The 13,707-nt window shown below is 42.5% G+C and overlaps 1 protein-coding gene and 1 long non-coding RNA gene across 2 annotated transcripts in view; both read right to left on the bottom strand.

Moving 5' to 3' along the window:
• tmem39a (transmembrane protein 39A) overlaps positions 1-13,707 on the bottom strand; it is a 28,542-nt gene that overhangs the window by 8,556 nt on the left and 6,279 nt on the right. The window contains exons 3-5 of the mRNA XM_082163845.1: positions 11,525-11,747; positions 2,703-2,786; positions 2,331-2,485 (exon numbers count right to left, since the gene is read on the bottom strand). Coding sequence (XP_082019971.1) covers positions 2,331-2,485; positions 2,703-2,786; positions 11,525-11,747 — 462 coding nt within the window. The remainder of the gene's footprint in view (positions 1-2,330; positions 2,486-2,702; positions 2,787-11,524; positions 11,748-13,707) is intronic.
• LOC309494598 lies at positions 3,314-7,860 on the bottom strand. The gene is made up of 2 exons (XR_014204398.1): positions 4,821-7,860; positions 3,314-4,357 (listed from the first exon to the last, which is right to left on the bottom strand). It is a non-coding gene; the product is annotated as an uncharacterized lncRNA (long non-coding RNA).

Genomic DNA, 13,707 nt, shown 5'->3' on the forward strand with positions numbered 1-13,707 from the left:
CACACACACACACACACACACACACACACACACATTACACACAGACACCAGCGGCACGTACACACCGAACCTGCGCGCACACACACACACACACACACACACACACATTACACACAGACACCAGCGGCACGTACACACCGAACCTGCGCACACACACACACACACACACACACACACACACACACATTACACACAGACACCAGCGGCACGTACACACCGAACCTGCGCACACACACACACACACACACACACATTACACACAGACACCAGCGGCACGTACACACCGAACCTGCGCGCACACACACACACACATTACACACATTACACACAGACACCAGTGGCACGTACACACCGAACCTGCGCGCACACACACACACACACACATTACACACAGACACCAGCGGCACGTACACACCGAACCTGCGCACACACACACACACACACACACACACACATTACACACAGACACCAGCGGCACGTACACACCGAACCTGCGCACACACACATTCAGTGTTGGGAGTAACGCGTTACAAAAGTAATGCATTACACAGTAACATATTACTTTTTGCTGTAACACAGTAGTGTAAGGCATTACTAATCAATTTTCAGTAATATTTTACTCTGTACATGTTCAGCAACGCTCGCATCACAACACACTTTTAGCCCAAAATGTAATTGTAAAAAAAAAAAACGGGGGGAAAAAAAACAGCAAGACCGCAAGACATTGACGAATGAAAAATGCAAGCAAGTTATTACCTGTTCATGTCAGTCAGTAGTCGTGTGTGTGTCCAAGTGTGTAAATAAAGACTAAATGACAGCTTCTGATATATTTATATGGCGATGTATTTCATTCATCTCCCTCTTGCTGGTGTTTGTATAGTGTGACAGTCCAGTGACGGCGTGTTTAGGGCAGGTTTTACAGGAGTGCGGCGAGGCATGACTTCGGTCTCTGTGCTCGCGCTGGCCAGTGGAAGAGCGGCTAATGGGAGAAGATGGTAGAAGACGACTGTACATTCGCAAGATGGACGTATGCGCATTACTCTGTTTGTTCTGTGTTTTCTCTCTAACCAGTTAGGCTATGTTCAGGTGGTGTTTTTCATCATGTTTTCATCACGCAATCATGTTTTTGAAGCGGTGGTGACGTGCTCATGTAACATGTAAGGGGTGCGCTGCCAATAAAGCCCCTAAAAGCTGTCACAAAGAACTGGCAAAAGTAATGATTATGAATATGTCAAATATAGCAGGAGACATTTTAATTGTTTATTAATAAACAAGTGTTTTCTGTGTCAGTGTCGGCCGCAAAGATGAAGTTGACGATGCTGACTCGCGATCTTCGCAGTAGTGAACGCGCCGGAGAGAAATGCACATTTCATACAGATTACACAAGCAGAGAGTCTGTTTTCTTTTGTTTTGAATTGTTCTGTTTAAAAGTAGACATGTCTGTGTCTGTGAGGCAAGTAGGCGCTGAGTTTCGGTTCATTTATGAGACGAGCTCCAGTTCACGTGCCGGCGCCTCCGTGTCCTAATTATCTATTGTCTGCTATATTTACTTTCAGAGCACTCACGTCCGTAACCGGGAACTGTCCCGTCCGTAACACTCTTTTTTCCTCATAAATGTGCACACGAAAATTAAATAAAATGAATTTATTATGTTCTGTGGAGGCCGACCCTTCTTCATCCGGTGGGTAGTATTACTTTTGGTTTGCACAGTGGAATTCACAGAATTACAAAAAAATATTTTGCCACCTAAAAGTTAGGGTTAGGGTTACAGTTACAAGATTTTTTGTGTCACGCAAAATGTGTGTTTTTGTGTAATGTGATCAATTATCACATGTGATAATGAGCTGATGAATTGAATCAGGTGTGTTTGATTAGGGAGACAAAGAAAACGTGCAGTGTTGGGTGTCCTTCAGGAGCAGGGTTGAAGAACGCATTACATTATGAGACAGTAATATTGTAAAGTAAAGAATTACTTTTAAATAACAGTAACAAGTAATGTATAATGTATTACAGTTTGGAAGTAACTTGCACAACACTGCACACATTACACACAGACACCAGCACATACACATCGAAAATGCACACACACACAAACACACACACAAACACACACACACACACACACACACACACACACACACAAACACACAAACACACAAACACACAAACACACAAACAAACACACACACAAACACACACACAAACACACACACAAACACACACACAAACACACACACAAACACACACACACACACACACACACACACACACACACACACACACACACACACACACACACAAATTATATGTATGATGTGAACAGGACTCACGGATAGCCCAGAAACAGCAGGCTGAGCACAGAGTGGTTCCTGAAGAGGTGCACGAGGGTCCAGCACAGAACACACACACACAGCGTCAGCAGAACCAACCGGACCACGACCAGAACCGTGTATCGCAGTGGAGACGCCGGACACGCCACACACGCCTGCAACACACACACACACACACACATCTCTTCATGAGGAAACACACACACACTCACTGCGGGAAAGCCACATGCAAATGCGTTCCCTCTGAGCTCCAGTGTGATGTTTATCACATACTTTGGGATTTTTCAACAGAAAGGGAACAGATAACCCATATTAATGTGATCTTCATTTTGAAAAGCTTTAGTTTCTCATCACACACACACACACACTCACCTCTGAGACGACGGTCCACACGAGTCTTCTGGCCAACATCACGGTGATGAACACAGCCAGGTGATAGTCCATCAGGTGATAGTTCTTCACAGAGAGACAAGTGCACATTATCAACACACTCTGCTCCGTACAGAACACACACACTCACTCACACACACTCACCCACCCACACACACCACACACACCACACACTCACACACTTGTGTCGTTCAAACTCGTATGACTTTCTTCAGTGGAAGATTAAAGATGTTTAGCAGAAAGTTCACACTATTCTAAATCACACACTGAGAGAATCAGGAATACTGAAGTGTGATAAAAGAAAAATGCTGTATTGAAATAATGATTCGCGTGGGTTTGTATGGAAGCTTATGGGTAGCAATATTCAATTTGAAATGTAATATGCAAAATGACAATGCAATATGTAAAATGGCAATGCATTTCTGCATTTAAATTTTAATTTTCCCATCATTTGTGCAACGTTTGGTGCAAAATGAAAATGAAAATTCAATTATATAATTTACATTTGCCATTTCATACACTAGTTTTAATACAGAAATTGACTACATATTTTAACGCTTTATAAGTTGCAAAATTAAAATGTATTACAGAAATTATTAGATACTAGTGCAAAATGCCCGTGCAAAATCAGTTTTTGTGTGTGTTTTTAGTAATTGTTGGTTTGGTGCCCGTGAAAGAGACTGTGAACGCATTGAATTCAGGGAGCAGGCTAGGTTACTACAAATGATGGCTGTGAATAAACTATAATATTCAGAAGTAAACAGTGTAGCTGACTGAGTGTTTATGAATACCACAACCTTCTAAGTGCTAGTGCAAAATGCCCGTGCAAAATCAGTTTTTGAGTGTGTTTTTAGTAATTGTTGGTTTGGTGTGTTTGAGTGCTCATTGTTACAATTACACACATATTTGTGCATGGTAGAAAGCACACAGTGAACTCAGAGAAAACGCTATGCTTGAGGAAGCTTGTGAATAGGCTACTACAAATGATGCCCGTGAAAGAGACTGTGAACACATTTAATAGGATATGTTCAGTTGGTGAATAGCATAGGCTATCGTTACACAGTAGCGATAACTTTAAGCGCACCAGAATGAAATATAATATTCAGAAGTAAACAGCATAGCTGACTTACAGATTCTGTTAACATCCACAAATGAATAAGCGCGTCGATTCAGGGAGCAGTGCAAAGTGCCCGTGCAAAATCAGTTTTTGTGAGCTGATCGCCGTCAAAAAAGTTCAGGAGATATTTCTTAGTGATGGCTGATTTCAACAGTTTCAATATGATAGCATTTTGAAAAAAAAGTGTCATGAATTTATTGCATTTTTTGGGGAAAATAATCAGTTTTTATAATAGATCTTTGAAAATCCAAATCTGGATTTGAATTTTATATGATATTATAACCTAAAGATACTATGTGAAAGTTTTAAACAGAAAATAGTGTTTTTCATCTTGCCACTTTCTTGGTAAAGAAAACACATTTTTACTCAAATTAATCAAAATGGATTTATCACATTCTGGAACCAAACTATAATATTCAGAAGGAACCAAAATATGTTTATTTTTAAACCACAACCTTCTTGGGGCTTCTTTGACCGATACAACCCTCTAATGTCAGAATGTTTATTTTTAAACCACAACCTCTGCAACATGACATCATGACTTTGCGTAAACATACACGCCACTTTCAAGTCAAGTGGCGTGTTATTTATACGCATTTTGAGCTATCCGCGTGTATGTCCACGCCGAAACGAACCGTCATCTTCCGCGTGTATGTCTACGCCGTTAAACGTCAGAGTGATTCCGCGTGTATGTGTACGCCGTTAAATGTCCGAGCGAAACTGAGCAAAATGTATATCTACATCTGGGGAGCAATATTTTTTTTCCTAGGATGGTAGGGGAACACTCATAAATGGTATTAACCCCAGTGACGGGTAGGTTTAGGGACGCGGTTGGGGTAGGTCATATATATACAGTAATGTAACGTTAAGTCACCGGCGTTGATAAACACGCTGAAAATCAATTATGCGTGTTGATAACACGCCAAAAATGGAAATACGAATTGGCGTGTCATACATACGCCATTTCATGAGATCAGTCTGACCTTTAAAAAATGAAATATTTAACAATATCTTTAGCATTTCTCATCCAAACAACGTCAAACTTGGCGCTGCACTTACTCGTGACCGTAGCGAGACACCTGTCAAGTTTGAAATCCATCGGACTAACGGTTCGAGAGATATGTGGTTAACAGACATACACACACACAGACAGACAGACGTTTCTGTAATTTATAGATAGATGTTTAACATGTTCAAGCAAAAACTGTGGCAAAATTGTTATTTTTTCTTAATTGCATTTGCACTCACAGTTAAGACACTTGCGATTGCATTTCCATTAAGTGTCCCGCAATGAATGTAGCAAAATTCAATGTGCAATTTGAAAATGCATTTTGAGGCGATCACGTGCCTGTCCCGCCCTGTCAATCACTGCGTGAAGGCGGGGCAACAGGTAAACATACGCTTTGGTGCGTATTTTGAGGTGTTGGAAGGAAACACGGCGGCGGCAGAGCTGATACGAGCGTTACATTCACTAGCAGATGAAGTGGAGCGTGGATAGAGAAATGTATTCCCGAAGATTATTACGCGTCTGCAGGTGATAGAACCAGTACGATGTTGGACCGTCTGGGTCTGGGAGAATGTTCTGCCTATCAAGCGTTCGACACCCATGTCAACATTCTGCTGCGCTGCTGTTGTCAGATGCTGGACTGTGTTGATGTTTTCGTTTTGTATAAAATATTATCATTGTCTGATACATGCTTATCTTTATTCTTATTAGCCTACTATTAACTGTAATACCCAATAATGTTGGAGATCCTATAGTTCTTCCTTCCAAATGCATAGGCCTATTAACGTTACTCTGAGATCACAAAGCTCCGTTGGTATTCGGCGCCATCCAACCAAGATGGCGCCGCGGATGGCTGCCTCGGTGTGGAGCTCTCCGGTTATTGTGTTGTTTTTGTTGGTTTGTTCTGCGTTTAGTCCAGGCCCGGATTGGCTAATCGGGAGCACCGGGAGAATTCCCGGTGGGCCGGTCTGTTTTATTGGCCAGGAGGGCCGGTGTTGTCATGGCACTGGGTTGAATGCTTTCCCTATAGGCTCCAGTCATAGCGCAGCCCCACAATTTTTTTTTATAATTATTTTCTCGCAGCCCCACAAAAAATAAATAAAGTCACTGTTAGAGATGTGCGAACAAAAAATAAGAGATACAAAACATGGATAATAATAGCCTAGGTGCAAAGGCGGCGCTGAAAAGGCCAGAATAATAAAACATCTCTAGAAAAGCGGCAAAATAGCCTACGAGTCAGGGCCGTACCGACCATTGAGGTAATTTTTCCTGAGTGTAGCCTATAATGAACATTGTGAAATAATTGCCTAATATTAACTCTAATTTGGTGCTGCAATGATTCGCATATCGCGACGATAACCGACCTCATCATCTGAGCTGCTTCAGCACTCAAACACCGCTCGTCAGAAATGGCAAAATGTTTGATATGACCGATCAAAGCAAGCGGGATTTATGTTCACCGAAGCGCGAGCCGCGGCCGTGCGAGAATCCCAACGCGACGCTTCACGAGATAAGGTGCACGTTGCTAAACTAAACAGCTGTTTTACGATAGAAATTTTAAACGACCGACATAAATAATCACTTTGCAAAGACTGTATCAATCTAAGCTCAGCTTCAGGAAGGGGAGATTTACAGGTAAAGATAAAGAAACTGAGAGGAGATGGAGATGAGAGAGGAGAGCAGGTAGAGCAATAGCCTATTGCATAATAATGAGAATAACTTTATTACAATGGATTCCTATTTAACACAGATGTTCTTTGCCAATGACTGTGGAAAAATAATATGCCCCCGAACCCCCTAGATCACTTTTGGGACCTCTGTATTTATAAAACCCTGTGTACTGATATTGCACAGAATAGAAAATTCTATTTTTGAAAAATACAATGAATTACAAGGCTGTACAGAACAGAGCACTATTGCAGACTTAGGCTCAATCCCAATTCACCCCTTGGCCCTTGACCCCTCCGTTTTGCGCGTTCCCGTGAAGGGGTAGGGTTGTATCGATTCTCTTTTGGTTGGAGAGTTAGGGGTAGGGGGAAGGGCCAGATAGCCCTTGGAAGATTGGGCCTTATATACTGAGGGTTTAATTACATTAATTTAATAGTCAGTCGGGAACTAAAGTGGGCCGGTCTAAGGCATGAAACTCCAGGGCTGAAAATGAGTCCCACTCCGGCCCTGGTTTAGTCATTCTTTTCCTATCAGTTTCACCAAAGACAAACTACTGGACATTAGGAAACACACACCAGACAACTTTTTTACAGATTTTGATTACTCAGACGTTTAACTGGACATTCTCGTCGGAGGGGCAGCGGTGTTGTTCAAACGCGCGGTCAGATGCAAACGCGGGAAGCGCGCTGGCGCCCTGGTTAAACTCTGCGAGCGCGGCCTCCGCACTGCACTCCCCAGTATTCATCTTGCGAATCTCCGATCTCTTCCTAACAAAATGGACGAACTTCTTCTCCTCACCCGCACTAACAAGGATTTTTTAAACTCCGCTGCTCTGTGCTTCACTGAAACCTGGCTGAGTGAAGCCATACCGGACAACGCACTACATCTGCCGGGCTTCCAGCTGTTCCGAGCGGATCGCATCGCGGAACTAACGGGGAAAACGAGAGGTGGTGGATTGTGTTTCTACATTAACGAAAGTTGGTGTTCAGATGTAACAACACTGAAGAAGATGTGCTCTCCTAACTTAGAGGTGCATTTCATAAACTGTAAACCTTTCTACTCGCCGCGGGAGTTTTCCTCATTCATTCTCGCGAATGTTTACATTCCTCCAGACGCGTGTGTGAGCGCGGCGCTACAACAGCTGGCTGAACATATAGCTGAAATGGAACAAAGGTACCCAGACTCTCTTTTAATCATTCTTGGGGATTTTAACCAAGCAAACCTCTCCCGTGAACTGCCAAAATACAGACAGCATGTTACATGTCCTACCAGAGACAGTAATATATTGGACCACTGTTACACCACGATAAAGAATGCGCATCACTCCGTCCCACGGGCAGCTTTGGGGCTCTCTGATCACTGTTTGGTTCATCTTATACCGACCTACAGGCAGAAACTGAAATCAGCTAAACCTGTAATAAGGACTGTAAAAAGATGGACCAACGAAGCAGAGCAGGATCTACAGGCCTGCTTCGATTGCACTGATTGGACTGGTTTACCATGGTTTACTGGGAAACTCAAACAGCTTCGTCATGCCAAAGAGGATGCTTACAGAAGTGGGGATAAAATCTTGTATAACCAGGCCAGAAACAGACTGACAAAGGAGATCAGAGTTGCTAAAAGAAGCTACTCTGAAAAGCTGAAAACCCAGTTTTCAGCCAACGACCCGGCATCAGTCTGGAGAGGCCTGAGGAACATCACCAACTACAAATCACCATCCCCCCGATCTGTGGAGAATCAACAACTGGCTGACACTCTCAATGCATTCTATTGCAGGTTTGAGAAGCCCAGACTCACACCTCACACCCGCTCTGATGTGCACTTCACACATCCACCATCACCTCCTGCAACCCCTCTCCTCCCCCCTTCTGCCATCCAACCTGAGCTTAAGGTCTGTGTGGAGGACGTGAGCCGAGTCTTCAAAAAACAGAAGACTAGGAAAGCTTCAGGCCCAGACGGCATCTCATCTGCTTGTCTAAAAGCCTGCGCTGACCAACTGGCCCCAGTCTTCACGCAGATCTTCAACAGATCATTGGAGCAGTGTGAAGTTCCCTGCTGCTTCAAACGCTCCACTATCATTCCGGTTCCCAAAAAACCTAAAATCACTGGACTTAATGACTACAGACCTGTCGCTCTCACGTCTGTGGTCATGAAGTCGTTTGAAAGACTGGTGTTGGCCTATCTGAAGGACATCACTGGACCCCTGCTGGATCCCTTTCAGTTTGCTTACAGAGCAAACAGGTATGTGGATGATGCAGTCAACATGGGACTGCACTATATCCTGCAACATCTTGACCTACCTGGGACTTATGCACAGATCTTATTTGTGGACTTCAGTTCGGCCTTCAATACCATCATCCCTGATCTTCTCACAGCCAAACTGACTCAGCTCTCCATGCCATCCTCAATCTGTCAGTGGATCTCCAGCTTCCTGACGGACCGGCAGCAGCGAGTGAGACTGGGGAAGCTCACATCCAGGACCCTCACCATCAGCACTGGCGGCCCCCAAGGGTGCGTTCTCTCCCCACTGCTCTTCTCCCTGTACACTAATGACTGCACTTCTAAAGACCCCTCTGTCAAGCTCCTGAAATTTGCAGACGACACCACCGTCATCGGTCTCATCCAAAATGGTGACGAGTCTGCTTACAGACTGGGGGTTGAACAGCTGGCTGTCTGGTGCAGCTATAACAACCTTGAGCTGAACACGCTCAAAACAGTGGAGATGATTGTGGATTTCAGGAGAAAATCCCCAGCACTCCCCCTCTCACCATCATGAACAGCACTGTGGAAGCAGTGGAGTCATTCAGGTTCCTGGGCTCTACCATCTCTGAGGACCTGAAGTGGGCAAATCACATTGACTCCATTGTGAAAAAGGCCCAGCAGAGACTGTACTTCCTTCGCCAGCTGAAGAAGTTCAATCTGCCACAGGAGCTGCTGATCCAGTTCTACTCAGCCGTCATTGAGTCTGTTTTAAGCACTTCCATCACTGTCTGGTTTGGTTCAGCAACCAAATCGGACATCAGGAGACTACAACGGACAGTCCGGACTGCAGAGAGGATTATTGGTGCCCCCTTGCTAACCCTCCAGGACCTGTACTCTTCCAGAGTGAGGAAGAGAGCAGGTAAAATCATCACAGACTCCACTCATCCTGGACACCCCCTGTTTGAACTGTTACCGTCAGGATGGCGACACAGATCACTGGCCACAAGAACATCCAGGCACAGGAACAGTTTCTTTCCACAGGCCATTTCCCTTCTGAACACTTAACATGCCCCCCAAGGCATATGCCTGTAAGTGCAATACTCCCACTGTCTAGTCCAATATTCTCTAACTCAGGTGATATTTATATTTATATTATTCATACTACTCAAAATACTGTAAATATGTTCATAATCTGTAACATGCACTAGACTCCCACTGTCTAGTGTAATATTCTCTAACTCAGGTGATATTTATACTTATATTATTCATACTACTCAAAATACTGTAAATATGTTCATAATCTGTAAATGTTTATTCAGACTAAACCCAACTGTGACCCCTTTTTTTTACTTTTATACTATTTTTATTATTTTTTTTTATTTTTTTATATATTTTATTCTTAGAATTTGTATTACTATGTTTCTTGTTGTATTTGTATTTGTATATGTGCACTGGAAGCTTCAGTACCAAGAAAAATTCCTTGTGGGTGCAAGCACACTTGGCAATAAAGCTCTTTCTGATTCTGATTCTGATTAATAGCTACCGAAAAATGTGACCGCTCTTTATTTATTTATAACTGACTGTAATGTTCAATAAAGTGACGAATGTGATGTGTGACCATCTCTGTTTATTCAGCTGTATAATCATAAAATATGAGGCAGACATGCGAGTCCCTTTCCATTTTATAAAGCATATTGATAAGGTATTAATACATATATATGTACATGGTCACGGAATCTGACGGGTCAAATTCATCGACCTAGCCTTTTTTGGGTGAATGTGGAGCAGGTCGAGGGCTGGTGACGTCATCCTCTATAATTCAGTGTCTAATATTTTAAACAACGAAGCAGCACACGAAACTTTAACCGGCACAAACTATCGCACCAACAAACGAGACTATTTTGGGTGAATGTGGAGCAGGTAGGGGGGCTGAGTGACCCCAGAATGACCAATAAATATTATTTTTATATTTAAGAAACCGAAGCAGCACAAAATAAACGTTTATCGGCGCAAATTAGAACAAACATATGAGTCTATTTTGGGTGAATGTGGACTAGTTTGCCGACGTTTTGCATTGGATTGGGGGCGGGGCCAACTTCACGCAGTGATTGACAGGGCGGGACGGGCACGTGATCGGCTCAGAATGCATTTTCAAATTGCACATTGAATTTTGCTACATTCATTGCGGGACACTTAATGGAAATGCAATCGCAAGTGTCTTAACTGTGAGTGTAAATGCAATTAAGAAAAAATAACATTTAAATTACAATTTTGCCACAGTTTTTGCTTGAACATGTTAAACATATCTAATGATTTCTGTAATACATTTTAATTTTGCAACTTATAAAGCGTTAAATTATGTATTCAATTTACATATTAAAACTAGTGTATGAAATGGCAAATGTACATTTTATAATTGAATTTTCATTTTGCACCAAACGTTGCACAAATGATGGGAAAATTAAAATTTAAATACAGAAATGCATTGCCATTTTACATATTGCATTCTCATTTTGCATATTACATTTCAAATTGAAATTTGCTACCCATATGCTTCCATAGGTTTGATCTTCACACACTCCGTTATTCATTTATAATCACTTCGGTGTAACACTGTAAACTAATCAAATTCATCAGAAGCGCAAATTAAACACAGACTTGACTTCAGCTTCTCACACAACGCATCATCAACGCCAGCAGAATAATGACTGTGATGATACTTGATAAAGAGCAGCGTGAACATTCTGCTAACGTTCTTCAGTGCCACCACTGACCCTTCATGAACAGCTGTACGGTGATGTGTGTGTGTACCAGTGACGTGGAGGCCGAGGGCTGGCTGTAGGAGGACCACCACACCGTCCTGTAGATGTTGATGTACTGCACGAACAGCGCCACCAGCAGGTAGAGGAACAGCAGCGCCTCGAACAGAAGATTACTGTCCAGAGGGAGATCGGGAATACGGGAATGTCGGACGGGATCTGGAGTGATGAGGGCCGTGAGGGGCGGAGCCGAGAGACCCAGCGCACTGCTGTTCCTGAGACACACACAGGTTACTAATTACTAATTGAATTAGGATCATTAGATCAGCTTTAAGGCTGTAATATTACTATACAGTTCACAGTAAAATGCACATTTCTCCAGCAGTGTTAAGACCAGGGCAGACCCTAACCAACAGAGTGTAGATCTGAGAGGTGAACTCTGGGCATTATTAATAACTAGAGCTAACTAAACAACAAATAGTAGAAAACTAGAACAGGCTTCATCTACTCACGTCACACAATCAACACGGACTCCATCTGTGATCACGAGATCATACAAACCCGTTCGAGAAGCCGAGCCGTTCACACTGATCATGCTTTATCTCGATACTGAATATAAACGGCTGTCTGTGGACTATTACACATTCTAAACACTGTCATGATGAAAGAGTGTGTTGATGCATAAGCAGACAGTGACGGCGCGTTCACATGTCAGAACACTACAGTTATGCTGCAATCTTCACATATGACTGAAACTAACGCTGTTCAAGATTGATAAATAACAACATCCACATTTTCTGAGTGTTTTGATGCAGTTCATGTAGAAACAGAGTTTGTTTTGTGAGTGAAACACCTCCGTCTTTATATATGTATACACATTTATTCCACCATGATTGTCATCCACACAATCACATATTTTAGTATTTAAAAAAGCATATCATGAAAATCTGACTTTTCCTGTGTGTAAGAGCTATAATCAGTGCTTCTACCGAAACAGAAAACGTGGAAAGTGAAACCCAGTAACTGTGTTCTGCTGAGCCTTTCTCTGCAAGCATGTTAAAAAATAAGCCGATCAGATTTCTCTCTCCTTCTGACGTATGAAGAGGATCTTATTATAATATTACCGGCCCTTAATCTGCACGTTTACACACACCAGCCGACATTTGGTTCCACAAGCGACGACAGAGACCAGTTCTAACGCAATGATAAAGATCCAGCAAAGCCTGAAACTGTTGTGTGGTTGAGCACAGACGAGCACTGAACACTATTGACCAGAACATGTCACCGCTGTCTTATAAACACCTCAGGAACTGTGGACACTTGTGGAGAAGTTAAACATGATGATGAGATGATCAATGTAACTCCACAACAACTACAGAAATGTCTCCACTAACATTCAGAAACTCTTCCTGAGTCTCTCCGTAAGGCTGCACTCACTACTGGTTATTCTGGGATTCTGGATGAGTGAGATTGGAGTGTTTTGTTATTGCCGGTAGGGCTGTAATCTCCCAGTCGATTAGTCGATTAATTGGTCGATACGTTCTGGCTCGACCAAAATTCTAATTGGTCGTTTTTTTGCCGCGTTCATTTCATCAGGTGGAAAGCACTAATTGCTAATGGGGGTGTTTTCAGAGCACCCCTGTTTCACAGGTAACAGTCTGTCTTCAGAACACCCCCTTGTTTTCACTTCTTTTGGATTAGCCCAACCCACTGGAGAAGAGAGACAGACTGAAGAGAGTAGGCTACTAGAAGGTTTGCTGAATATTATTTATTTAATTGTGAGAGCGTTTAATTCATAGTCAGTCAGTCAGTCCTCTTCTACCATGTCAACAAAGACATCGGCTGTGTGGCAGCATTTTTTTTAAATAGAAAACGGGAAAAAAGTCGAATGCAAATATTCGTTTTGAGCCTATGCTTTATTTTTCAGTTATGCACTTTATTTCGTTTCTGCTCTTGATCTGGTTTGTTTAATAAATATTCTTTTTTATTAAAGTGGACGTGCCTTTTGTGTTTAAGAGTAAAAGCTTTAAGTTAATAGTCTATTCGTGTCTCAGCCGTGAAGCTGAGCTCATATGTTCATGCGAGCTGCACAGAGCGGCTGAAATTATAGTGTCTGTCAGTTATTATAATACATATGACAAAAACAATTGTCTAAATTATGTTGCATATTCCTCAAAAGTTCTTGTGATGATATCACTAGTTGACAACAGTACTATTTTGGGAAATCACAGGCTC

This window comes from Leuciscus leuciscus (assembly GCF_965113295.1).
Source record: "Leuciscus leuciscus genome assembly, chromosome: 3".
Classification (NCBI taxonomy): Eukaryota; Metazoa; Chordata; class Actinopteri; order Cypriniformes; family Leuciscidae; genus Leuciscus; species Leuciscus leuciscus.